We start from the raw sequence: 27,960 nt of genomic DNA on the forward strand, positions 1-27,960 counted from the left end.
GTGCCGTACCGCCGGACAGTCAACATGGCCCGCGTGCGGCGTGGCGGCCGCGGCGCCGCCGGAGCCAATCGGTGGTGCCCTTGCTGAGGGAGGGGCCCGCGCCCCGGCCAATCGGACGCGGTTTTGTTGGCGGCGGCGCTGCCCGAGCGAGGAGGCTGCGAGGAGCCCGGCGGCGCTGCGGCCTCTGCGGCGTGAGGGGCGCGGGCAGGTGAGGGCGGGCGATCCTGGGCTCTGGGCCCTGTGCTCCGGGCACCCGGTGGGGACGGCGGACGAGCCGAACCGGGCGCCGCCACTGCGGCGCGGAACTGGGGATTCTCTCTGGGCCCGCTCAGGGGCGGAGCACGGCGGCGGCCGCAACCGCCCGGCGCGGAGGGGTTTGCGCCCGGCCTGCCGCGATTCTATTTTAAGGCCGGTTCGAGAAGTTCGGCCCCACGGAACGCGACCCGCGTTGCTCCGTGCCTGGCAGCGGGGAACGCAGGGGTTCCGGCCGCATGTATGGCTGCTCTGCCTGGCAGCACGCCCGCCCTGTCCCCGCCCTCCCGGGGGAGCGAGGGAGGAGGAGGGCGGGAGGGCTCGTTGTGGTGAGCGCTGCCCCCGACGCTCTCACGCCGCCGTGCTCGGGTTAAGGCCTTCGCTGCTTGGTTGGGATGCGATGCTTTCGCCTTACTTCAGTCACGGCGCAGCGGGCGGTTCGAGAGTTTGCATTTCGGGTTCCCTGTCTCCAAGTTGAGTGCCTGTTTGAAATTTTCTCTGCTGCTGCGGTTGTTTACTACGCTCAATACCGGTGCCCGTAGGATTTGCCAGACACCCTGTAGCATCTGCTCACGAGGCTTTAAAATACAAAGGTAGAGAAGTGTGAGAATTATTGATGAAACCACAATCACTAGGCAAATTTTTATGAGGTCATCTCTAAACAAAATAGTGTTCTTTTAAGAAAATTTCGGAAGTGAGCCTAAGTATTCCTGATATCCGGGGCTTGTGGAACAGTTTAATGAGTTTCTTCCTCAATTTGTCATGGTCCTTTGTTTTTATCCGTACAAGAAGTATCCGACTGTTTTGTTTGTGGCTTCCCACGGGGTTACATCTCAGTACCTCTGAAACGGAAGTTGTAACTTTCCCTTCTGATTTGTTGTAGTTACGAAAAACACTTAGCAGCCATGGGCAGTAGTCTTCCTGTGAATTCAGGAGTCCTTCGGTTTCCTGTTTTGTATTTTAATTGTGTTTAGAAGGTTTGTGCAAGGCAGAGAAGGTTTATTCCGTGTACACTTAAGAGTCCATCTTGCCAGTGCCGGATTTTTCCCTTGAATACTGTCCTTATAATTAACGCTTCCTATCCTGTTGTGTGACGTTTGTGCCAGACAAGTTGCAGCAGTAGTTTGCCTTGTGGGACAGGGGCTAGAGGTGATCTCCATCCCCAAAGCTTCGTCTGCATATGTCATTTGAAAACAGGGAACTGTTCAGAAGAAGTGAGGCACTAATTTGGCCTCTTAGTCGTGGTGGCAGCAATAGTAATGATGGCTGCTGCTCGGGTTATTTCCATTGCGTCTGAAGTTGCTTGGAAAGTAATGAAGACAATGGATATGACGGCTCAGTGCTTTGGAACTGTTCTTTTTCAACTGGTATGTGCTTAACTTTATCTCTAAAAGTTAATGCCTTTCTCTCCCCTCCACTGGCCTCACCAGCTTGTCCCGAACAGTTTTGTTGGTGACTCTGTGGCAGTGAAGTCAGTGCAAGGCAGCTGGAATGAAACTAGGAATCACAAGCTGTCTTCTAAGAAAGTTGCATCTTATTATTTATTTATATACTTCTTTTTACTTTCCAGTTGCCAAAGGCACAGCTCTAGGGAGTGAAACAAGACTCGAAGTATGTATTTGCACCAGGGAATGGTGTCTTTTTTCTTTTTTCATTCTTGCTTGTTACTTGGTGAGTGGCTTTTGTCAGAACATGCCCAATTCATGTCTGTTCCAGTGGAGATTAATTCAACTGCTATTAAAACATTATTCCGTGTTTTCCAAACACACATGAGGATCTTGTCTTCCCTGGGTACGCTTGAGAAGTAGGTCCCTGCAAGAAATACAGCACAAACAGCTGAGCAGAAGAATTTTTATGCGGAATAGAGTTTGTTCTTTCAGCTTGGTTGCTGGGCCTAGGCTGGAAGCCACAAGTCTCTGAGTAGAATTTTTAAGTAATGCGAATCTACATTTTTAGTTGCCTGCTGTTGCCTCCTCTAATAGTTACTGCGATCATATAACTTGTTGGCTGAACTCTGATATTAGGTCAATTTGCACTGTTTTACCTTTTTAATTGTTTCTTTTCCCCCTGCCTTCTGTTGCCATGGAAGGAAAGATTCATTTATGCTTCTTTATTTCTTCAGCTGTGAGATCGTAAAAATCTGTTTTGCTCTAGCAGGTGGTTGCTGGCATTGCCACTTTCTCTTGTTATGTTTAAGGCAAGAGGAAGTGTTTGGAAATAAATCTGCCTGAGCTGGTGGAACACCTACTCTGCCAGAAGCCCCTTTATTGTGTTCCTGGGCTTAACCTGTAGGGTGGGCTTCTAGAGATGTAAACAACTTTCTGTGGAATAATCTGAAGTACACTGTTAGTACTGTTGAAAACTAACAATGCTTTTCAACTTTATTTGAAATGGTTCTGAAAGTGTTGCTTTTGCAGCTGAGAGCAGGATTTAGCATTTTCCAGATGGAAGAGTGCATGCAATCTCTGGGCTGGCGCTCAAGTTGGCATTAGCATTTGCGTTCTTCTTTGGTAGCCCTCTGTTGGAAGCTGGGCCTGAGATCAGCTTGTTTGGCCTTCAGAGACTTGGAGAAATCAGACCTGTCAACTGATGAATGATTGAAGCTACTTTTTTGTTCTGAACTTGACTCACAGACCAACATCTTCTTTTATGGAAGCTTGGTAGTGGAAAATACCGCCTGTGCTTCTCTCTGGCAGATAGTGATTACTAGAATTCGTGGTCAGCTTTTTTAAATGGGAGTAAAAAAAAACCCAATCTCTGTTGCTGAAATACATGTACAAGCTTGGCTATTTTACCCCAGAAAGGAAAGAATGGCAGAGTAAGTTAGACAATCTGGCTCCCTCTGGTTTCTCAGGAGAGCTAATTTAGCTATTGGGGGCTGGGGTAGCTGTGCTATACTTGATTGCAATCATGGTTAATAACAAGATTTTTAATTCTCTCTTTCCTCTTCATTTTCTGACTCCTGATAAAGGATCAAATCTTTATACAGGGGATTCTGTCTTCCTAGCTAACATCAAAACCCCTTCTCTTGGTAAATAATTTTCTTCACTTCAGTGTTCTTTTTATCTAGCAACAGTTTTAAGCACATTGTAGAGCAGCAGAAGCAGCTATGCACAAAAATAACCCTGATTAGACAGACAAATGAAACATATTTTTCTGCTTTGGTGATAAAAGAAAAAAGTCATTTGGAAGTTATTGTAATTAATTTGTGTGAACTGTCATTGTTTTTTTTCTCAAGTGTGCTATATAGGCAGAGATTAAAAATTCATTATTTACTATGATGCTGTCAAGGAATTAGAAAATAGTACATTTATGAATTCCTCTTTGGCTTTTTTTTTTTTTTTTTTTTTTTGACAGAATGCTGAGCTAATCTAGGAAACTGTAGCACTTACCTACAGACTGAAGACCCATGATTGGGTAGAAATGCATTAGTATCTGGAGTATTTAACAGAAGAAATAAGTTATAGGAGGGTTAAACCATCTGGCAGACTTCAAAAACTGAGCAGGTTTCAGTTTGAGTTGGGTATTGTGGTAGCTATTTAGTTTACTGTGAGGGATTTTGCATGATGAATTTCTTAGAAAAACCAGGAGCTGTTAATTTGTATTGAGGTTTTAAACAATGACCTGTTCTATTTTCATCTTCTGTTGAGATAAACAAATTACTGTTCAAGTATTTTTAAACACTATTTTTCAACTTGCAGGTGGATACAGGCACACAGATGGCAGATAACAGGTATGTTGGACTGTTTACCTGAAATTAAATCAAGGTAGTTAGAGCCAACTGTAGATCTGGTGTTCTGCAGGAGAGGTTTTTGTTTGGTTTTTTTTTTTTTTAACCTGTGAAGAGTGTATTACCAGACTTAGATAAAAATAAAATGGTACTGTTTTTCTAAATGCTCTAAAGAACTGTAGAGCCTTAGTATTTCTCTAATGTGCATAATTTAAGCATGCAAAAGGCACCCTTTTTTCCTAGTTTATGTAGTATTTTTTGAAGATGCAGTATTTCTGTGGAATTGCTGCAAATCCATATGTGCTGCTGCTCTTCTGAAGCTTGCAGTGCTGGATAAGCTGGTCTGTCCAGTACCTGATAATACTTATTTGCATGTGTGATATCTCTTCTGGTTTTGTGTGTGAGTTACGGTTAATTTCAGCAGTATCTAGTGTGCATTCTGTGACCTCTAGACTGGCAGGGAGCACAGGGAGTACTGTCTGGTTGTTGACTCATGCTGGGCCCTCTCCTTCTCCAGCACAGGAAGTGAGATGGAAGACGTTCCAGCAGGGAGATGGGGAGGCCAGGGACATCTCTTTTAGAATAGGAGTGAATGTTTTTATCAAAAAGAGCTTAATAGAGAAGTTGGAAACAGAGATTTTGTTTCTTGTTCATCTTCCTTTTGTACCTGCATCCTTTCCCATTTTTTTCTTCACTATCTTTTCTTTTTTCTTTAGTCACTTAGACTAAAAGTATATTATTTTTATTTGTGAGAAATAACATTTTCCTGTGCAGAGTGAATGGTGCAGAGTGAATGGCCACATGATTCACAGACTGAATCATACACATGAACAGCCAGCCATTCACTTAATGAGATGAATTTTATCTGTCAAAGGTTTTTGTTTTGGACTTTTTACATTTTGTTTTGTGGTTGGTTTATTTCTGGGGTTTTTTGGCCTTACCTTGCCTTTGCATCCTTTTCATCTTAGAGCTAGTTTCATATCCAAACTTTGGAGTTTTCACAAGCTTGACAACATAAATATGTTTTTTATTGGCATACTTGTCTATAAAACGTGTTTGTAGTAAATCAAAACTTCAGAATAACTTGTTCTTAAATGCTGATATTTGTGTAATGTGATGCTATCTTAATATGTTACCCCTTGAATTATTTTAGTAAAACAGAAGATACTGCTTCAGATTCTCTGGAGGCTGCTAAAAATGCAAGCAACAAAAAAGGTAAGAAATACATAGTAGTAGGTGATGTTGCAGAAGTGCAATAAGCCTTTACAGACAAAACTGAAGATGTGTTCACAGATGAAAGCAAAATAATGGTTTTTAGGCCAACTGTTCACTTCCTGATGTTTTCCATGTTTATTGTAGCCAAAACCAGAGTGAAGGCTGGTTTTTTTTATGTGTTGTGACTGTGATGCTTTCGAACTGCCTGAAATGACTCACTACACCCTTGCAATAAGGCCTGCAAAGACTGGCTTGTAACAACGTGTATTCTTCGTCGGCATGATTATCCAAATGAGCAGTTGTGTTTGTGTGCTAGTTCTTTACTGTCTTGTTTCTCAGAAAGTGCATCTTTAGAATGTGTCTTGGAAGTTTTTATTCTCCATCAGCAAGGTCTACAGGTAACTGCTGAGTAGTGTTTTTCAAATTAATACTTCTGTGTGCAGAAAAGCTACAGTTCCATTATTTCTCCAAATACTCAAATTTGTAAGTTTTACTGAAATATGCTTCATATATGTGGCCACTGAATGTTTTTTTAGGTCTCCCTCGTTATCTATTTTTTTTAAGGAATCCTTTGTGACTGGAGATTTGAAATCACGTGAGAACTGGTAGACACAGTTGAATAATTTTTGAAGTCAAGTTGAATTGAGAAAAAACAAGAAAATCCCAAATAAATAAGAAAAACAAAGCAACACACAAATGCAATCATATAAAAGCTTCACCTTGTTAGTGCATGCTGTGCAGTTTATTGAGTTTTTAACGTCAGGGGAAAAGAGCACTGAGAAAGAATGGAAAGATGTGAAAAGCAAAAGTCTTCACACCATGACACTGTGCATGTAAGGGTTTTTAAATACCTAACCAGAAGCATTTTAAATCTGATCTCCTGTAAAAGTAGTCTTCTGGGAAGTGTTGTATTTACAGATTGCAAAACCATCTTGAGGTAAAAAATTAGTAGTTTTCAAGGGCACAGTGCTATGCTGCTTATTATACAGTACACAAAGTTGGAAGGGTTTTTTCAGGAGTCATACTAACTGGAAAACAGATGTCTTGGAAGTATAATTCAGTGGTTCTTCAAATTTATATGTGGCTTTTAAGGTACAGCTAATATAGAAGGAGGATAGAGAAGCTTTTGGTTTCTTACATAAGGGGAAACCAGGAAATTTGCCTATGTTGTCAATGCTTGTAAAAGCAATTGGTAGATTTGCAAAGACAAAAGTGCTTTTACTGTCATTATCCAACTTTATATTCCTGAAATCTGGTCCTGAAGTAATTGTTTGTGTTAGTAGCAAAATACTCACTATTTTCACACCTCAAATAACACTGGTGTTATTTGAAGTGTGAAAATAGAATTTTTACTGTGACAGCTGTAAGACACAGTATGATTAAAAACTATAAATCTATGCAAATTTGTTTAAAAGGGGTTTTCTATATTCATAGAAAAGCTGGCAGACCAAGTGATGCAAAATCCACAGGTCCTGGCATCTCTTCAGGAGCGTCTTGACAACACAGCACTTACTCCTTCAAGTTACATTGAAACGTAAGTACTGGGCATAATGAAATTCCTGAAAGACTGAAAGCATAATAGAATATTACTACTGGGATTCATATGGTCTTACTTCTGGAAGCAAGAGTAAAGTTTTACCTTATGTAAGCTTGCAACCAAAATTTTGTCCTGTTCATTGTTTACCCTGGCCATTTATTGTTTTGGATAAAAAATAACTCCCCTCCTTTGTGACCCTTATTCTGACAAGGTATGTGCTACATTGACTGATGATTTCTATAAGATTGTTGTCATGGATTTAATGGAAATTTCACAACCTGTGTATCCCTAGTTTGAAGCTTAGTTTTATATTGACTGTAAAGTAGATTTAAATACTAACTTTAATAAATACTTATGCTTTAATTTCTTGACTGAGAGTAGCTGGTTATAGAGCTTAAGTTCTATAAAGAGATCTTTTTAGATGACTGTATCTAAATGTTTAATAATTTAAAGTGCAGATGAGCAATGTGTGCTTTTCAAGTATGACCCATGAATCAAAGCTTTATCCTGTAGAATGAACAGTTCTTATTTTTCATAGATGGATCAACACAAATCTAGTCTCAAAGTTTAGGTGTAAACAAAGGTATTAATTTCAGATCTCTGAACTACACGGGGAGGGTAGTGGCCCCAGGGAATGGAACAGAAGATAACACCTTTGAGAACAACTTGGGTAGGAGAGGATTCTTTCAACTTTTTGAAATAGGTTTTGGAGAAACATGTATGTTCGACATACGCCTTTTATTTAAAAATTGCACGTAGTTATAAGCAACCTGTTTCTCAGTGATGTGTGAAACAGTCCTGAGGCAACTAACTTGTAACCTTAAATCATTTTGATTTTTAGTTTTCCAAAAGCAGTGATAAGAAGAATTGATGCCTTGAAAAAGCTCCAGGTGAAATGTGCCCATATAGAAGCTAAATTCTATGAAGAAGTACATGACTTAGAGAGAAAATATGCAGCACTCTATCAACCTCTTTTTGATAAGGTGGGAAAATTACGTATATAATTTTTATTCCTTTGTTGCTGTCACTTCTGGATATATATAATTTTACATCTTCAATGATTACATTTTTGGGGTTTTTTTAACACAGAGAAGAGAGTTTATTAATGGGGAAGCCGAACCCACAGATGCAGAGTCAGAATGGCACAGTGAAAATGAGGATGAAGAAAAACTGGCTGTGAGTATAAGCTGGGTCATCTACTATGGATATATCAGATTATCAGTGTTAAACTCTTGTTCTTGCCATTGAAAGAACTTTTGTGTCAGTGATGTGTTCTTGTGGTGAATACACTGTTACGTCCAGTGAAAGCTTCTACACCGTTAGCTTAGCCTGTTTTCAAATTTGTCACCCGAGAGAATTGAGGAGCTGCCTTTGTTGCCACTGTTCGTAACCTGTTAACAGCACCTTCCTGCTAATGGGTTCCATTCCAGTGCTACATGAAACCCTAAGATAATCAAAGACCGGTTGGTTCTCTGCCTGTCCACATTATTTTGGGGGACATCATTAGCTTTCATTTTCATAAATACAGGTGAGACACTTGTCATAAAACAACATCAAGCTAATAAAATGTCTGCTTGGCTGGTGGATTTCTACTTGTCTATTGAGTAGGAGCTGTCTAGATTTAGGAGGCATAATATAGTCTGTGGGCTGCCTGTTACTTTCCCAGCATCATTTCTGGAGATGTGTGCTCAGACTTTGTCTCAGAAAAGCAGCCTACTTAGAAAATTCTCCTTGCCATTCTGTCAGGTTTTCTTTGCATTTTTTCCTTAGCCTGATTTTTTTCTAGGTTTTTTGGGGTTTTTTTTGATGCTGTTCTATATTCAAAGTGAATTGTTCTCTTTGTTTTTAATGATCTCCTGAGATTTGGCATGACGCAGTGCTCCATGTGCATGAGCAAAAACATTCCTTAGGCTCTGTGTAAAAATACAGCATTGACAGGCCATATTCCACACAATAAAATCAGAAACGTGTCTAGATGGGAAATAAACTGCAGCTTCATACTCCTGGCTCTTCATAACCCAAGCAACTGCCAAAAAACATAAATAAAATATCTGCTGCTATCTAGTGGTGTAAAAGGAAAGGTGCAGCTAATTCAGACTGAATTTCCAGGGTTGTTTGGGATTGAGAAATGACTTCCTCATTCTTCTTTTTTTATAACATTTTGCATCAGTTGTGGAGGGCATCCTGTTTTCCAAAATAATAATAATTAGACACAGCATTAGAAATACTTAGATACAATTATATATTTTATATAAATAATAATTAGAAACATTATTTCAGATGGCAAAGTTAAATTATAAATTTTTAGATGAAACACTGTAGGTGGCTTACAGAGCTACAGAAATGAGATTAATAGAAAAATAGAAATGCATTTATGTTTTTTTCCATTTACAGGAAGATAAAGTGTTTTAATTATTTCTGTTTGTCAAATCAGTGAAGCAAACACTTGGTCTACTTAGTCTTCATATAGAAGAATTTCAAATGAGTTGAATGTAAATCTAAATTGTATATATGTTCAGTTGTGTAAATAAACCTTGTATCTCTTAACTTCATTTGTAGAGGGGAAAAACAGTAGAATTCAAATGTTCCTTAAACATAGTTTCAGAGATGGCAATTGTTTTGTAATTCTGTCTCTATTTATTAAATATACTAAGAAGTCACGATTTAATTTCTTAGCTGTTCCTGTATTTCTTTCCCAGGGAGACCTGAAAAATGCAGTGGTAATAGATGAAAAAGCAGAAGAGACAAATGTCAAAGGAATTCCAGACTTCTGGTTTACTATCTTTAGGAATGTAGATATGCTAAGTGAATTAGTACAAGTAAGTTTCTGCTCTGAAATGAACAACTTCTGTTGTGTTAAATGAATCACTGCTTTTCCCATTAATAGTCAATCCTTGTGGATTGTGAATCAATCCTTTGGTGTGCGACACCAAATCTTTTGAATCTTTAGAATCCCTGAAAATGCTTAAAATGATGGACAAGCATTTTTAGTTTAATCCATAAAAGATTATTTTTGCAAGGTTATAAAAATACCTGTAGATTGGTTGAATTCATGTTAAATAACGTAAGTATTTATGCCTGCACTTGTATATAATTGCTTTTAATGCTGTTAAAGAATTCCCTGGAGTGTGTCTTCTGTGAATCTCACTGGTAATATAAGTACTCTGAATCAAGTTACTGATCTTAAGTAATACATCCTGGCAGCTTTGTTTACTGAAGATGAGCCCTAAAAACCCTGAGAATTTGGCACATAGAATTTACAACCATCATTAAGAAATTTAGATCCAGATCTTTTCTTTAGCTGAAATTGTTGAATTAGTTACAAGGTTTGGTTCTTTCTTATATTTTTCTAAATATTGCCTGCTAAATTGGATTTTACTTTTTTTCTGTTTAGGAATATGATGAACCTATCTTGAAACATCTGCAGGATATTAAAGTGAAGTTTTCTGAACCAGGACAGCCTATGGTGAGTTTTCTCTGGTTATTTCTCAGGAAGATTGTAGTAATGAAGTGAGCAGCATTCCAAAATGCTCATTCAGTTCTCTTTGGCTGTAGTGTGTGTGTAGTGTGTAGTAGGGGGAGGTTTCTTACTAAGATATTATTTTTATGCTTTGCCTGTGAAAGATTTATCTTCAGCTTTCCTGACTCTTTGCTCTTTCATTCTTAGCCTGGACAGCTCCAACATTACTGTAGTTTCTAGATTAAAATTCTGGCTCAATTCTGTCTAGTTTTTGCTTTCTTTTTCTCTCTGAAATTCAAGTAGAACTGCTCTTAGTAATACAATTACATGGCTGCTTTTGATTTGAAAATGAATTGTGGGAAAAATTCTGGGTATCAAATATTTTATCAAAAGAGATGTGACTTGATAATACTAATCAAAGACAATGATTATAGGTACTGTTCCTGTTGAAAAGAATAGAAAATATATTAGGTAGTATTTTAGAAGTGTACCTCATGAGTATTTTTTAAAGTACTGCTTTCTTTTATTTTTGGAAATCTTCTGGTTTAAGTTTGATGTACAGAAACAGATACTGCGTTAAAAATAAATTGTTCTTCTGCTTATTCAATTTATGCACACTATGCTTATTCCTTGCATTCCCTTTGAAGGGGAGGCAGAGAGAAGGATGGGATTTGAGCCTACACATACTTTCTTTAAATTTTGTCATTGTGGCTTTTTTCTTATATTTGATATTTTTTGTTTTGCCTTACGGAGTAATGATCTTCTGATAATGCCTGAAATAAATGCAAGACAAGCATCATTGAAGATTTGCATAAGAAAAATGAAAGGACTTTTTCACAATAGCTTTAAATGGTTAATAATAAGGTGATTTGGGGTTCTTTTGGGTTTTGTTTTTATTCCTTATTGTCTTTATTCTTCTAGTACTAAAACACTCAAGCTGGTAACAGGCAAGAAAGTAGTATGGCAGAGAAAAACTGAGAAGTTTCTAAAGATTGCTGGGGCTTAGGGAGAGGATATGAGTTTTATGAAGAAAATGAATTGTCTAAGCATGAAGTAAGGTATTCTGAGAAGATGGCTGTTTGATCTTGAAGCCTGTGTATTCAGTGGCATTTGGATGACATGGGAATAGGTTTTCTTTGCCTATATAATTTTTGTGTTCTCATTCAGCTTTATTATATACCTTAAGTTAGAGAACTCTTTAAACACTGGATTTATCTGGTCTTGCACTGTTCGTAACCTTTTGACAGCATTTTCCTGTAAATAGGTTCCATTCCAGTGCTACATCAAATCCAAAAATGGAAGGCTGACAAACTCCATGTCCCTTCTGTGTTTGGAGACAAAGGATGTGTTCCTGACTGCTTGAGTGAAACCTGTTCTTCAGCTGTTTGTGACTGTCTTATCTGTAATTCTTCGTTGAAAATTGGTGCAGCAGTGGTAGCTTTGTACTGTACAAACTTCACATAACCAGTGTCCCATAGATTCACTAATTCTGCTGGAGATTGTTTTGCTGCCAAAGAAATACATGTTAATTAGGAATTTTCTGATTTACTGTTGACCCAAAACAATTAATAGTTGTTATGGTACTCCAAAAGTCGATTTACCTGACTGCAGTTAAAGTGCTTCAGAGTCCTGTTTGTTATGACCTGCGTATAGAAACTTTTATCTGCATGAAGTGTGACTCCATTATTATTTGCTTTTACTTATTTATAACCATATGGATAAACTTACATGTATTTTATAATTATTTCTATTTACGTATTTATTTGAATATTAGGATCTTTAGCTAGCATATTCAGACCTGGATGATGCATCTAGGTATGACTTAAGTAGCTTAAAAAAAGGCAGTTGTTTTTTGTTTTGAACTTCATGAGAACATTTTAAATTAAAAAAAACTCCAAGATAAATAAAGAGTGTTGGAAGGGTTATTACAGCACTTCAAATATTATGTGGAGCTTGAAGCTTCTTGTCTCCTAATTAGCAGGTATACAATAAAATGCTGAAATGCAGCGTGTACAGATATTTTTGTCTTGCTAGCCCTTGGGATCCTGCATGATAAGTAGTGCCACTGGTTGGTTATTTATAGCCCCAGTGATGGTTTATGGGATTATTTGGGTATGAGTGTTCGTCACTGGTAGTGGATAAGCTAAGTTTGTAACTCTTCCCCTGAGCGTGTTTGCCAGGGAGAGATTAGCCTTAGCTGAAGACAGCCTCCAAACCATGCAGCTGTCTTGAATTGCTTTAAAGGGAAGTAAAGCTGAAATAGCCAGTGTGAAGCCAACAGATATGGGACCCAGGTACTGCTGGGTCCCAGTGGCTTTCTGCCCTTAAACAGGGAGCACGGGGATTGGGAAGGCTGCTGTTGTCAATGGTCTCCATCACTCCTTGACCATTTTCTTAACAGCTATGAGTCATGTGCGGAGATTCATGGGGTCTTAGGAAGATTAGGGGCCTTTGGGAGATGACTGAGGGATAAATATCTGTGATGAGCAGGCTGTTGTCTTGAGTTATCTTGTCTATGCATGAATAGCCTTGACAAAGAGGATGGCAAGGCAGACTTGGTGATAACAGTTTTCTGGCCTAAGTCTGAAGAATGCCTGGGGAAGTATATTTAGGGCCAGTCTTTTCGCTGTTATGTAATCTGTTTTGTATGCAGATATGGGCCAATTTGTAAGGCATATTACTAGGGGAGTAAATAATATATTTAAGGTAACTGTTACACATGCTGTGTCTGGGCAGTGGTGTTGGAAGCTTTGGCTTTCAGTCCTTCTCTTGTGCTAAACTGACCTGCAGACTTTCTCCCTTTTCAAGTCACTAAATCAGTGCTGTCAGAAACCTTTATCCTTTATTGTTTCTCCAGTTCAAAGACAGCTTGAGTTTTGGTGTACTTTAAAAAGTTCATAGTTGATCCTGAGTGTAAAGTGGTGCAAGCAGTTTAGAAACCTTTACAGATCTGAAAATTGATGCATCATGGATGTTACGGCTTTCTGTAACTGGAACCTTTTGTTCTCCATGGAAGAAACTGAATCTCTGCAAACAATTTTTGGGTGCCAGAGGAGGTTCAAATGTAAATAGAAACACCTGCTTCAGGCTGTAAGCTGTTGAGACATGTTGGTTGTAGGATTCAGTTTATGAAGTCAGTATTCTTTTGCAGGATTTTCTATTATCAAGTGGAAAAAAACCCTCTGGTTCCTGGGGGACTGTGCTTATTTAAATAGACTCCTGCATTCTAAATTGTGCTTTAATTGGAAATAAAATCTGATTCACTCTCTTAAGATCATGATATTGATCAGACTTGAGGGAGCAATAGACCCACATGGTGGTTCTGTTGTTAAAAAGACTTCAAAATAGCAGCTTCATCCCTAGTGCAAGGATGATGAGAGGCTGCCACAGGAAATGAATCAAGACTTTTCTCAAAATACTTATCTCTAAGGTTGCTTTTAAGACAGCAGTTCTGTATGTGAAATCTAAGCCAAGGTCATTGTAGTTTCCTGCTCATTTGAAATTTGTTGACATTCGTAATTTCCTGCTTCTGCTGTAGTTTGAAACATGTTTGCCAGCAAATTATAGGGTTTTTTTTCATATTGTCAGAGTTTGATTAATGATAATTATGCTGATGCACTATTTCGTAGATGAAAGTTAGTGGTAACATAAAATTTCTTCCAGTCTTTCTCATTAGAGTTCCACTTTGGGCCCAATGACTACTTTTCTAATTCAGTCCTGACAAAAACATACAAGATGAAGTCGGAGCCAGACAAGACAGATCCCTTTTCATTTGAAGGACCTGAAATAGTTGATTGTGAGGGGTAAGGAAAACTGAAATTCTAAAAAGCTTCTGAAATAAAAATGCTTAATTTTTTGCTTACTGTGATAATGATTAGTAAAGATAAAATTGTTACTGACTTCAAAACTGGGAATGTTTGTAGGGGTGACGGTCTCAGCATGCAGAAGTAACAGATGCATAGATGGAGATATATTTTAACATTGTGTACATTTTAAAATGAACACCTTTCAAATTTAATAGTTCTCTAATTGAGGTAACAAACCTTTTATTTCCAGATAACTGGGTAAACTATTTTTAGTCATTACTTTTCACAGACTACCCCTCTCCTCAGTCTTATAAGTAGTCTTGGACTCTCTTGGATTCTTGTCATCTCCTCAGCAATTTTTATTCCAGCAGGAATTGGTTTATTATCATCAGGCAGGAATAGGTCATGTGTACCGTATGTTCTTACAGCCTGTTTTGAGGCTGGAACATAAAGGCCATGCAGTTTGATCCTGGCAGCTGTGGCTGATTCAGCAATTATTTTTAATTTTATTTTTATTGATTTTTGCAAAACATAATCAGAAAACAGCTGTGGATGGTGAATTCTCATGTGTGTTCTGGAAGTCTGTTGACCTGAACACCACATTAAAGTTTTTTGGGGGTGAAAGAATAGTTCCAGCTAACCTAACCCTTTCTATTCTCATCCACGATCTCTGCTCTATAACTAAATTCCAGTGCCATACCAGAGCAGAGCTGACACAAATGAAAAATGGTTTTTGTATCCTATTTTTCTTAGCATCTAAGTATTCTTTTCTCTTGGTGATTATATGGTTTTTAGGGTTTTTTTCCTACCCATTCAAGGATGTATTTTGTGGTTTGGTTTTTTGGGTTTTCTAACTCAAAGATATCCTAAATACTGGAAACATCCTAAATATTTGGTTTTTTGAAGGCATGCTGACAGCCTCAAAAACTCTGGACTTTCAGTGCTACATGTTGGCTTTTGAATCCAGCATTTACCTGCAGTGAGGCAAAATGTGTTCTTGGATGTTTAGTGAAAGTTGTGCCTAAGTAACAGACCACTCCTTTTTGAAGAAAACTTTAGATGTTTCCTGAGGAAGGTGTTAGATATGGTACAGGTAGAGCAGGAAAACATGTCTTGTGTCTTGTTATACAAGTATAAATCTGTGACTTTGGCCGTCTATCTATAGGACAAGATTTTTTGAGGCATTTAAGGATTACTGTGACACCATTATTTCTATCATAGGAGAATTAGCTGTGTTTGACCCTCACTCTTTGTGACGTGCAGCTTTGGGTTAAACTTGTTTGAATGGAGAGAGACTTTTCACTGAGTATCAGTTTGTACAGCAGCAGAATGGAACTGAAAATTAGGCTCTTTTCAGCTTGATGTGCTTGGCTTCCAAGTCAGTTTGAGTACTGGTCTTTGGAGAGCTCAAACATCCCTCTCCCTGGCCACTCTTTGGACTTGCATTCTTAGGGTAAATGGACTCTGCCTTGACCTGTAGCTAAAGCATATCATGTATTGTTTTCTAACGATAGTCTGACTGGTGAGATTTTTTCTGGAATAGCTTTATCCTGTCCTTGGTTACAAAAGTCCAGCTGTTGGGCTGGAGGTATTGAATTGTGGGTAGAGTGGTTACTCTGCCAAGACAAACTTTTATAGCATTTTCATTCAGGGAAATATTTGACCTGTCCAACATACACATCATCTCTAGGACTATGATCCAGTTCATATTTTGTCAAGCAGCTTTATCTAGAGAGTGATAAGCCATCTTGGCCTTGATGAAGTTGCTCTGCTGCTCAATTCCTTTTTTTCCCTGGTGCCTTGAGTTAAAATGCTGTTTCTTATGTGCTGTCTCTAGGTGTACCATTGACTGGAAGAAAGGAAAAAATGTTACAGTTAAAACAATCAAGAAGAAACAGAAACACAAGGGCCGAGGCACTGTTCGGACAATTACTAAACAAGTACCTAACGATTCATTTTTTAACTTCTTCAGCCCAATAAAGGGTAAGCTTGGAAATTAAGAATTTAGGATCCTTACAATTGTGTTTATATATATTTGTATTTTATATTTGTATTTAAGTGACTTAAATATTCAATCTATTTATGCTGCTGCATCGTAAAGTGCTTACTAGAGGAGGATTGCAAACTCTTGCCTATCCAAACAGATTATTTTGTTCTGATGTTATTCTGTAGAATGTGACCAGTGGGTGTGCAGTGTAAATAGGATTCATAGTATGGAAAGAGTCTCTCAATAGACTCTCTTAAAGAAGTTGACATGTTTTACCACAGGATGGCTCCATGCATCAGTTTGTTTCTAACATGCAAAAGAAATGTGTTCCGTTGTTAGTCAAGTTACAGCATAGAGGTTTCATTGAAATCTCTGTGACAGAACTTTCTGTAGTTTCTTCTGTGATTAATCAGTGATCCCTGATACTCTGTACATAATTTTCTCATTTTCCTAGTCTAATGTTAGATGTGTGCTCACATATTAAACAATCCAGATGGATTCCAAAACCATTATTTTTTTCTTGGTACATCTTTCTTTGTCCTGTTCTGTAAATACAGATGAGGGAAGTAGTTTATTTTGTGGACTAAAAGGGTCCTGGAAGAAAGGCAGTGAGGGACTTTTTGCAGGGGCGTGTATTGACAAGACGAGGGAAATGGCTTTAGGCCAAAAGAGGGGAGGTTTAGGTTAAATATTAGGAAGAAAATCTTGATGGTGAAAGTAGTGAGACACTGGAACAGCTTGGGGCATCCATAACTTCTGTGGGCATTCTCAGAAGTGTTCAAGGCCAGACTGGATGGGGTTTTCAGCAACCTGGTCTTGTGAAAGGTCTCCCTGCCCAGGGCAGCTGGGTTGAAACTTAGTCATCTTTAAGGTCCCTTCCAGCCCAAACTGTTCCGTGATTCCAGAGGTGTACTGAACAAAATGGTTCTTGATTCTTTTGTGGGCTATTAACAAACTACCTGTCCCTTCCAATTACCACTGCAAATCCCCATGTATGTGGGTTAAGAAACATAGGATATGTATTTCCAAAGTTGGGGGTGGTTTGCTCCAGAAATGTCCTTTAATTTTTGTTGCTGCTTAGAGGAAAGGATGGAGATTTGTCTGCTGTTAAGTTGTTCTTTTAAATACTCAAAGGGTACACTTTGAAATTAGCTGTATAAGATAAGACACTGACATCTGCTGGTAGTGGATACTTGCATTTTCAACTTGAGAACTGAGCCAAATGATCACTTTTACAGTAGATCACATGGTAGTGTAGAGAAGGGAAATACATTTTGATTTGTGTTGGGGTTTTTTGCATGACTTGATTTTTTTGTTGTTGGTTAGTTGGTTGGTTTTTTCTTTAAACAGAGCACCCACCCTCTTCCATGCTGGTTACAGTACTGGGCCTCTTCTCAACAATGCTTTGCAGATTAATTTCAGAATGTTCATCTGTTTAGTTCCTCTTGGTTTTGGGGAGAGGAGATGATTTGTAGTGCTCCAGCTAAATGAAGTTGCTGTAATTACAGTATTAATAGAGAAACAAAATATGTTGATCCTCTGAATCAATATGTATGTCCTCTGAACCCATCCTTGTAGAAAGAGTATTTCCTGTGCAGAAATCCTTTACATCCAAATGGCAGCTTTAATGCTTTACAACACATGAAATTCTTACAAGTATGATTTCTGTAGGTTTAACTTAATACTAATCTGAATTGTCATAGTTTTAATATTTACCCTATGAAGCCTTTATATCCTGAAAGTTTTCTAGTATGAGAAAGTCTTTATACTGTTTTTTGTCATCTTGACTATTGAGGTGGGTGAGACTATACAAGTGTTTCTTAAATTTGTTGTCTTTTCTTTTTGCAGTATCTGGTGATGGAGAGTCATTGGTAAGTTTTTGAAATAGCACAATTGCTCTTTGCCACATCCTTTTTTGCCAAGTCATTGCATAGTTGACTATAGGGCTCTTTTATTAAGTACTGTATATTTTTATCGTTATTTTTGCTTTTTGACAAAGCTGAGCTTCACCTTGATAAAGTGAAAGATACTGTCAGCTTCTCCAAGTAATCCATTGACAGGTCACTGTTACACAACTTGCTGATCCAAAACATTTCCAGTGGTCACTGTTGGGGAGGTCATTATTTTCCCTGCCTACTCAGCAGTACAGCATAGCTGGTACCTGACTTCTTTAAAAATCAGTCTGGAGCATTCTGAGCAATTCTGCAATGTCAGAGCCAGCCAAGTCTGTGTGAGCTTTTCAACAAAAGGTGCTTTGGCAGGACACTAACCTGTGTGTGGGAGGCTTGTACAGAAAATCTCAGTTCTGCAAATCCAGATTTAGATTTTATTGTTACAAATTTAAGTATGCTGAAAGTACCTATGACCCGAAAGTTGGTGATGACAGTGTGATGTTTTCCCAAACCTGTTACTTTGAAATATTTTCAACTGCTTCTGTGTAGCACATTGCATTTGCAGTAGAAAACTCAAATTGACTTGTCTTACAGGATGAAGACTCAGAATTCACTTTAGCAGCAGATTTTGAAATTGGACACTTCTTCCGTGAAAGGATAGTCCCTCGTGCTGTGCTGTATTTCACCGGGGAAGCTATAGAGGATGATGATAACGTATGTATGCAATTAGCATTTTGTTTATTAGTCAGCATATAGAAGCATTCTTCTTGCTTTCTGATTAGACTAGGATGAAGTATTAATTGTGTGAGAATAACAAAAAAAATCCCTGCAGAGATTCCTGCTACTTGGGGGATAGGAAAGGGTCATTCAGCTTGCTCTAAGTTGTTAATCTGCTTCTGGAAGAGGATTAGTTTCAGTTATAGTGTTTGATTATGCTACACCTATTAATGCAGAAGTTTTTATGCAAATACCAGCAGAGCTAATTAAACCTTGGGTTTGTTTTTCAGTTTGAAGAAGATGAAGAAGGTGAAGAGGAGGTGAGATGCACACTATATTTTTTATAGATTACTGATTGCCTATTCTATTCCAGTGCCAGGAATAGTTCTATATGGAGAAAAAAACAGTTGTTCATAAATGCTCTTGTGCATGGTACTTCTTTCCAAAAGACTTCAGCGTTCATGACTTGCAAAACTGTGCCTGGTTTTTCCTTTTCATAAAAGTAATTTCTGCAAGAGCATATATCCATTTTTTACCTAGTATATTGAAAGCTGTTTTCTGACGTGAGACAAATATTAAAGGCAAGCTCTTATTTTCCCTAGAGTGCTGCATGATAAATATCTTTTCCTTAGGTGGTAGGGGAATTCAGCTGTCAGCTTTTAGTTGTCGTAAGATTGAAGACTGGGTCTTAACCAAATGCAAAGTAAAAAAGGGGGAAGTATGCAACTGCTCAGCATAAATAATGTAGACTGGCTCTGGTCTATTTGCAGTAGTGTTGTATGAACACAAACATGCTGTGAAAGGCTTTGCACAAAACCACTAAATATTACCATGCTTAAATGAACTAATATCCTTTACATGTTTTGCTTTACTGCTTTTACTGTGCTCTTCTTGCTAATTTGTCAAAGGTATGTCCCTGGCTGTTGTCAGCTTCAGCATAGCAGAGTACATCAGAGGTTATCAAGCTGCTGATCTGATGTGAGCTGGCAGCCTTCAGCATGCAGTCTCTTTTTATTCTGTGCTTAGGCTGTTGAGTGACTAAACATTTTCATATTTTTATTTTTTAAGCTGGGTATTGATAGAAGTGTGTATATGTATTTTTAATCAGTTTCCAGTGCCATATGTTATCACTTGGATGTAGTTGTAAAACTTGAATACAAAAATCCTGCACAGGAATGCATAGCCTGTCCACAGTAATTTAAATAGACAGAATCTTTGGAGGGAGACTGAAACGAAGAACAAAATCAAGCATATATACCTATTACCAGAACTAAAATTCCACATAATTTGTTAGGTAGAAGTTTAAAAATTGCTGTGAGACTGCAGCAGCAGCATCCATGCGAAGGTTGCTTTAAGCCATACTGAGACTTTTATATCATGTTTTAAAGATTTTGCATTTTTAACCTGGAAAATGTTGAATTCTTTTAAGTCAGCCCAGTGCTGACATTTGAAACACTCTGGAAAATAGCAATAATTTAATTTGCTACTTTGCTTTTTGTCCATTACAAAAAGTTGCACTTTTAACCTGTTTTAATTTCTGTTAGTTTATTTCTATTTTGTCATAGGAGTTGGAGGGGGAAGAGGAGGGAGAAGAGGAGGAAGATGCAGAGAGTGATCCTAAGGTAAGAACTTTTGTGTGCTTAGTCATAACACAGGCTATAATCATGAGCAGTGTAGCTAAGGGTAAGGGTATGATAGTTTGTGAAAAGATTAATCAAAAAAAAAACCACCCTAGCTTCTGACTGTAATGTTTTTATTACCTTTAGCACACTAATTGCTCTTAGAAGGGAAGTTAATGTTTCCATGAGTTGAGAAAATGCAGGTTTTGTCTTCTAACATGCACTGAGATAATTTCCAAACTGTGTGCCTTTGCTTCTTAATGGCATATCTGTGTAATGCTGATCTAGTTTTTGTTTAGAAAGGTCATATTCAGATGTTCTTTGGCTGGACTTCAAGCTAGAATTAGTCTGACAAATCTCAGCTAGCTTGTTTATTTTCTTTTCCATAGAATTGTTCTTTATCGTTGTCCTGATGGCTGCAGGTTAGACTCTACATGTCTGTACTTGGTTAGAAGTCAAAAAAAGTCAATCCGTAACTTTGAATTTGAAACTTTATGATACCTGGCTTAAAATTCAGCCTTGAGGGTTAGTGTTCCTTCTGATAGGTATTTTTCAGTTCTTCAGTCATGGTAAATGCTTATGTTTAGTGAGGCTGGGACGGTGATGACAGACTTGTGTTCATGTAGTTCTTAAAACATCAGCTTTTAATTTTTTATAAAGACAGATGAAAAAGTGAAAGGCATGCAAAACTGCTTGATCTTTGGATAAAAGCCTTAACAGCAGCTTGACATGTCACTCTTCTTTATATAGTTTTATACATCATCGTATCATTTGTAAATGGTTTTTGTCACTATCAAGAGTCAAGTTTGTTTTTCTTTAATGAGTAATTCTGTGTACTAAAGAAAGTCTGTCTTGTAAAAAGATTAATCAAACAGGGTTAGATTAGCAAAAATCAGTATTCTGACTCTGCTCTGTAGGATTTAGATGCAGTGGTGTACCTGTATTGGGAAAAAGCTGGACAACTGAGAAACAATATTAGTTCAATATATGTTTGTGTGAAGTATCTTTCTAGAGGATTTGGTATTCTGTAGGGAAAAGAAAGCTGAAGTTATCTTGGAAGGTTATGGTTGTTGCCTCCTGTATTATTTTGTACATTTCACTTTTCATCCATGCTGACAGTTCCTTTCAATTTTTTCCCATTTAGGTGTAATATAAGTCTGTTATTCATTCATACATTTCTAGGTAAGGTGGAATTCCATTCATACCTAACTCCCAAGAGTCCCATTTGTAGTCATGCAATGTGGTTTGTTTTCTAGGGTTTTCTGTTTGGTTTTTTTTTTGTTTGGTTTTTTTTTTCCTTGTATGGGGAAAAGAAATGGGGAATTGGTGACTTCAGAGTTTAGGTGTTATTAGTAAAAAATAGAAAGAAAAGGGTGTAGAGGTACCTTTAAATTATATGAAGTAGATTTTTCAGAACTACTCTCTGCCTTCCTGGCATACGTTCTGCTTTGCCTTTGTAGCAATCAAACTGCATTTCATATACACATGATAAAAGATACTGAGACTTGTCAGACTTTATTTTTCCTTGTTTCTGGTTTGATGTTGCATCTCTTTACTGTTTCTAATGCACTTGCAAATTATTTCCTAAACATCATCTCTGCTCTTCCTAAACTCTTCTAAGTCATCAGCTTACTTAGGATGTCTTTTCCAGCATCTTATTTATGCTGCCTGACAAAGGCAGGCAGTCACTCTTAGAAGCATTTCCTTGATCTCTCATGATTCTGCACAGGTATTGTTCTTCTGCTCATCTGTCTCTTTATTTAAAAGAAGAAAGAAAAAGTTCCTTCTGTTGTATACTGTCATCTTTCACCTTTCATCCCATTCCTCACAGAGAACAATGCCTGCAACAGCCTTCATACTTCTTCCCCCCCGCTGGTATTTTAGGCTTGTGTTTTTTTATTTTAATTATTTAGAAGAAGCTATAATCCTTCCTGCTCATTCCCTCTGCTTAGATAGTGCCCTTCCTTGCCTTTGTTAAACTCAAAATGGAGCTGTGCTTCTGTTGGTTTTTGGTAGCTCAGCATACGTGCACTGGTGGTTCACCTGCAGTAATAGAACATCTGTTTGTCACAATGGCTTGTCTGATGTCCAGCTGCAGTCTGTTACACCAGCTGTGTTCCCTCCCTACAGTTAAAAATCACTGGCTCCAGTTTTTCAAGTCAACTTGTAATTATTTTATTTTCTTTTTTGACAATTGATACCCCAGTCCTGTCCTGTTTTCCATTCTTTCTCCTGCTCATACCATTTTCTGGTCCTCTTTCCCTGTTCCTTGCCTTTCTTTGCCTTCTAGTTCCCACCCCCTGCTTTTCTTATCTAGATTAATTTTCTTTTTTATATACACAAAAATAATTAGTCTGTTTTCCTTTCAAATCCAGTTTCTCCTTTTTAGTCATTTTCATATTACCTCCTCCTTTATTTTTGTAGTACATTTGCTGCATGTCAACACTTTCTGCTTTGTGAACTTTTCCTTCTTCCTTCCTGTGAATTTTTAAGTACATTTGAGTTGTTCAGATACAACCAGGTCATTATCATCTTTTACACAAAGCACTTGTGCCATATATAAGTTGTGGCTTTGGAAGACTGAGCAGTCAGATTGAAAGTAGCTCCAGAAGATGCTACAAAACTGGATAATGTAACTGGTTTTCTCTAGTGTGTTTTTCTATGTGTTTACATGTCCCATTCCTTTAGCTGCCTTTGTTTCACCTTGCCGAGGCTGTGCTTGAATTGAGAAGCAGCTGACAGGATAATGCAGAGTGCTGATTTGAATCATGAGCAAGAGCTGCTCTGTGTGTGTGAGACTGCATGGGCTTCAAGGTCCTTTGTCTCCTGAGTTACAGTGTTAGAGTGGCAGGACCTGTCAGCCGCAAATTTGTTTCCAGAGCCAATGGTGGAGGGAGACAGTTTGGGTTAGGTTTGCTTACTTAAATCCAGCTAGCTTGGGGTTTACATTCTGATATCCTTGCTTTTTCTCATTCAGTAATGTAGAATAGGAACTAAAGATAGGATGCAGCTTTAGGTCCCATAATTGGACTATTCCATTGAAGATGTTTCAGAAAGGCTTTCTACCGTCTTCACTGGAAAGGACATCAGATTTAGTGCCTGCTGCCTGCCTTGATACTGCTGTTGGCAGCAGAGTTCTTGGGGATTCAGATGAGATCTTGGTGATCTGCCTATTCCTGCATGGCTACATTAGCAGATGGGAAGCTTCCCAGAAAGTGAATTGGAAAAGTAAGGAGATAAAGACTTGATTGCTCTTTGAATCACCTAGGAAGGTATTTTTCCTAGTGTGTTTAAACACTGAAGACTAAACAGAAATTCAAAGTTTTGAAAAAATAAAATTGCTAAAATAAATGGAATGGAAATTTTGGATTTATGTCCCTGTCCTCTAGGACACCAGTTGATCTAGATGGGCAGACATGGTGGGGTTTGTGTAGGAAAGTTATGAAAGCAGTATTAACTCAGACCTACTTTCTTCTCTGTTTTAGCTCTAGGTTTGTGCAAAGTTTAGGTGCAATTTTTAATTCTGAGAAAGTGAGGCAATAAGTGAGAGGGAGTAACAAAAAACTGTTTATTGATCTTTGTTAGCAAAAGACAAAAATAGGTGGGAGTCTAACTCAGATTGTTCATATCCATTGGAACGGCATCTTAAACTAAAGTTAAAGGTCCAGAGTAGTTTAAACTCCTTTCACAGAGTAAGTGAATAGGAAATACTTCAAGGATATAAAAAATTTTAAATCCTACTAATTTTAAGATGAACTTAAATCTGCTTATGGTTACTGTAAAGAGTGTGTTTACAGCCAGAAGAATTCTTGTCTCTGTAGCCCTGGTAGTGATCTTGAGTACATGTGTTTACTGCTAAATTTATTTTTAAATAAAGATGCAATTCCTCCTTACCTTTGCTAGTTCAAGTCTCTCTGATCTTTATTGCCTGGCCAATGCACTTCACTACTAAGATACCATGGGAAGTTAATATAGGGAAGTAGAGCATGAACAGAAACCTCGCCAGGATGAGGTGATAAATGGCACAGGGGCTAAGGCAGATCAGTGGTAGTGATTGGCTGACCCGGTGTCACAAAGTCTGGGCTCTGCAGGAGGAGTAGGCTCAGCCTTTAAAGCCCAGCCTGAGGGAGTCTGGATGTCGGCTCTCCATCACACTCACAGCTTGGGGTCTGGACCCTGATCTTAGAGGATCCAGCAAAGGCCAGAGATGAGTTCCAGTGTGTACGTGCCTGCTGGAGCAGCTGTTAACACTGGGAGGAAATTGTGGTCTCTTCATGCTGGTGTCCTTTGGGATTAGGCTGTGAGATGCTTGCACGACATTGAGGGTAGCTGAAGGCAGCGTGGAGCTCTCATGCTGGCTTCCTCAGCAAGGTCAGTGCTGTGTTTTAAAGTGGTGGGAAAACATGGATTGTGGTGGAGTCTGGATCTTAAATACTGCCTTGATACTTAGGTCCTGCTTAAACATTTGGTATATATGGCCAACACAGGTACACCCTCAAATATAAACTAAAAATTGTACAAAAATAGCAGTATTTGTCTCAAAATCCTCCAACAACTGACTCAGATCCAGGAACCCTCAAACTGTATTTTTTTTTTTTTTGTCTGAGAGCAGTAATCAACACTGAAAGGTCCTTAAAAAAGAACTTTGTGATCTCTGTGACTCAGTTTTTACAGGATAAACAGTTATACGCAGTAATAACTGATTTAAGTGTTTACAGAAATAAGGAAAAGATAATGAAGTTTACTAGAAAATAAAACAAGTGCTTTGGTTGATCATTAAAATTTGATGGTAATGGTTGCAGTGGTCAACCTAAGTGTGTCTTGATCTAAATATAACAGGTGACTAGGAAGGAAGGAGGGAGATGGAAAGGTTTTTTAAGTACATTTTAAATAGCTTTGTTATTTTATCATGGCTCTTATCCAGAATTCAAAGAGGAGAGGAAGTGAAGCTGCCTGCACACTACTCTGGCCATGTTCAAATACCAAGCAGTTAAAAGAAGAATACAAACCTTTAAAAAACTTCAGATAAAAAGGCTGCTGGTTTTTGCCTGCCCCTCAATAAAAAGGAATAACATGCAATGTACTACCAGTGGCAGTTAAATTTTAATTTAAGAGCAAGAATGCTGATTTTGTGTTCTGTGTAAACATGTCCCTTTTCCTGTATTTAGTCCCCGATCAGTGCAATTTAAATCACATCAGTGTTACTTGGAACTTCAGGCAGATGAGAGAGGACAAAGTTACAAGTTAGCCAGATGTGCTGGGTGAGGAATACCACAAGGAAGAAATATGAAAGGTCTCTGACACATCTGTGCATTTGGCTCTAATCCTGAATTGCAGCAGGAATGATATGACCACTCTGACCATAAAGCAGTTCTGGTGAGGAACAGAGAAACAGCCTGGATTTAGTGCAGGTTATCAAGGGCAAAACTTCATGATAAGGAAGTTTAAATTAGTTGCACCTATTCTTTCTCGCTAGAGGCAAAACGCTTCAGTTGTCTTAGCTCTTGATGTACACTGAACTTGGCATGGGTACATATTTTATAGCACATAAACCTCTTCTTTAGGATAGTAACTAAGGAACATTTTACTTTGCATCAGTGACATTCAGGGTGGCATGTTTTATACCTTTATTTTCTTTACTAGACTGCAGCAGGTTTCTGTGACTGCTGTTTGTGTATAAGTTGTATTAGGAATGGTAGGGGAAGAAGCAAAGTGGAAATTCACTGAATAAATTCTGCTTTTTAAGAATGCTATTTTACAATGGGAAAAAAACAAGAAGTGCAGAGTAAACCTGAAGTTCTTAGCTGTTTTGAGTACTTGTTCTAATTCCCAAATACACTTCTTTTGCCAAAGGGGAAGTTGTTAAACTACCTAATGAAGGTGTTTCTACCTTAACATATTCGGTTTAACATACGGACTTCTTGCCCAGTGTTAAATTATTGAATAGTTACCTGCTGGTGATGCAGAACCTAGAAGAAGTCAACACATTAATTACATTTTTATCACCTTAGCAGAAAGGGCAAGGCTCCTAAGGAAAAACTCAGACGTGCTGCAGAATAAGCAGCCTGACTTCCTCCCTCCTCAGAGCTGGAGGAGGTGGCAGTTTATTGTTAAAATTGCTTAAATAGGGCTGGAAGTCAAATACAGCCTCTGGTTGAGGGGACTAGATGGTGGTTTGCTTTCTTGTTTTCTTGAACTTTGGCCTACAGGATGCAGTGTTAACAGCAGAAAAATAGATGAAAAGTTATGGAGTACGAAGCAGCTGGGGGCAAGGGGAAGCCAAAAAAATGTGGTGACTGTTGGACTTTCATGATGTAGCTTGAGTTTTCATGTAGCATTTTTGTACATGCTAGTGATACCTAGTTGATTCAGAACTGCATAGCCAGTTTCTCTGTATTTGTTGGACTGTTTTCTTTTATGCCAATTTAATTTTTAACTGTTTATTTTCTCTTTCCCTTTATGCAGAAAGAGTCCAGCCAACCTGCTGAATGCAAACAACAGTAATAAGGAAATACCACTTGGAAGTGATATTTGAACAACTTGTAACAAATAGTTGGATACCTGGCCTGCAGTTCAGGATATTCTATCGCTGCAGCACAATCTTATTAACAATGCTTAAAATTAATTTGTTTTAAAATGCATGATTTTCACTAACTTTATTGCTTAACATGTACAGTGGCAACTTCAATGCATTTGGGAAATATGAGGTTTAAATAAAGCACACTCTACAGCCGTTGGTACACTGTAGCTAAGTATGTCAGTAGGCCTTTAGAGCCTTTTGCCCTATGCATAGGGAAATAGTCCAGACTACCATGTGAGGATTATCCATTTTCTTGCTCAACATTGAAAATTGTGGAATAGCAATGTGCTGAGAAGCTGAAGTAAATGGATTACATGTATGGTAGCTGAAACAGATAGAGCAATATGACTTTTTTGCTAGTTCCCTCCCCCCTTTTTTAATGTTTCTTGCAACCTACAGATTGAACTAGTGCTTAAGCAGCTTTAAATGTCATATTTATTATCTCAGTACAAGCAGTTGAGTTGAAGTAATTTTACTTCATTGAAGAGGGTGTCATATTTGAGACTTAGTTGTTCATCTTACTATTTATTTATTCATGTTTGTAAGTACTTTGACAGAATTAGTGCTTTTTAATAGTTTTTAATATACTTGAAAAATCTTCTTCCTCTTTTGCATACAATATGGGTACTTGTAAAACAGGTAATTCAAAGTGGTCTCAATGTTGTAGTCTAGACAGAAGAAACACATTCGCATCAAAATGACAACTCTTTTGGATGAAGATCAAAATACAAAGACCAAACTGTTGCTGTTGGTGGAAGTGGGTTGCAGCCAAAGAACCAGACAATTTCCAGTAGTTACTGCTTAGTGTCCAGCATGAAAGGACCTTTCACTATGAACACGGAAATTTATCAAAATGAGTCAGTTCAATAAATTGAAGTTTGGGTGTCTTACTTGCAACACTGAAATTATTCCATTCCACAGTTTGTTTTATTTAAAGTTCTGAAGTCTTCAAAACTACCTTTTGTTGTTGTGTGGCACTTAAGGTACACGTTTCTAGTTTCAGCATCCATTACCAACCTCTGGCAGCAGTTGAATAACAGCTGTATCAACACTGTGACCAGGCATGTAGAGTGCTCCAGCCTTACCTTACACATTTGTAACTTAATACGGTGTTTTCAATTTGTACAGAATAGATAGAATATTCTATTAAAGTTGTGAAACATGA

The 27,960-nt window shown here is 38.1% G+C and overlaps 1 protein-coding gene and 2 non-coding genes across 7 annotated transcripts; all 3 read left to right on the top strand.

Moving 5' to 3' along the window:
• The first annotated feature begins 108 nt into the window (after positions 1 to 108).
• Positions 109 to 27,960, top strand: NAP1L4 (nucleosome assembly protein 1 like 4). Of its 5 annotated transcripts, none has more exons than XM_015631085.2 (16): positions 127 to 208; positions 3,954 to 3,985; positions 5,136 to 5,197; positions 6,632 to 6,731; positions 7,576 to 7,717; positions 7,824 to 7,910; positions 9,434 to 9,553; positions 10,129 to 10,200; positions 13,858 to 13,997; positions 15,838 to 15,983; positions 17,836 to 17,858; positions 18,474 to 18,593; positions 18,887 to 18,916; positions 20,162 to 20,218; positions 21,360 to 21,397; positions 26,681 to 27,960. In XM_015631085.2, exons 2-15 carry the CDS (start codon positions 3,972 to 3,974, stop codon positions 21,363 to 21,365), a joined length of 1,119 nt encoding a protein of 372 aa, XP_015486571.1. In that variant the 5' UTR covers positions 127 to 208; positions 3,954 to 3,971; the 3' UTR covers positions 21,366 to 21,397; positions 26,681 to 27,960. The 5 variants fall into 5 exon arrangements, 4 of the variants coding, with proteins under 4 accessions (XP_015486572.1, XP_015486571.1, XP_015486569.1 ...); XM_015631083.3 differs by lacking the exon at positions 21,360 to 21,397 and adding an exon at positions 1,823 to 1,863 and having other exon boundaries at positions 146 to 208; XM_015631086.3 differs by lacking the exon at positions 21,360 to 21,397 and having other exon boundaries at positions 109 to 208.
• On the top strand, positions 8,109 to 8,237 carry LOC117244617. The gene has a single exon (XR_004498060.1). It is a non-coding gene; the product is annotated as a small nucleolar RNA SNORA54 (small nucleolar RNA).
• LOC117244616 lies at positions 11,416 to 11,536 on the top strand. The gene has a single exon (XR_004498059.1). It is a non-coding gene; the product is annotated as a small nucleolar RNA SNORA54 (small nucleolar RNA).

The sequence above is a fragment of the Parus major genome, chromosome 5 (genome assembly GCF_001522545.3).
Source record: "Parus major isolate Abel chromosome 5, Parus_major1.1, whole genome shotgun sequence".
Taxonomy (NCBI): Eukaryota; Metazoa; Chordata; class Aves; order Passeriformes; family Paridae; genus Parus; species Parus major.

Coding starts and splice junctions, on each gene's coding strand:
- NAP1L4 (XM_015631086.3), top strand. Junction 7,718..7,823: donor ATCAACCTCTTTTTGATAAG/GTGGGAAAATTA, acceptor TTTTTAACACAG/AGAAGAGAGTTTATTAATGG. Junction 15,984..17,835: donor CTTCTTCAGCCCAATAAAGG/GTAAGCTTGGAA, acceptor TTCTTTTTGCAG/TATCTGGTGATGGAGAGTCA.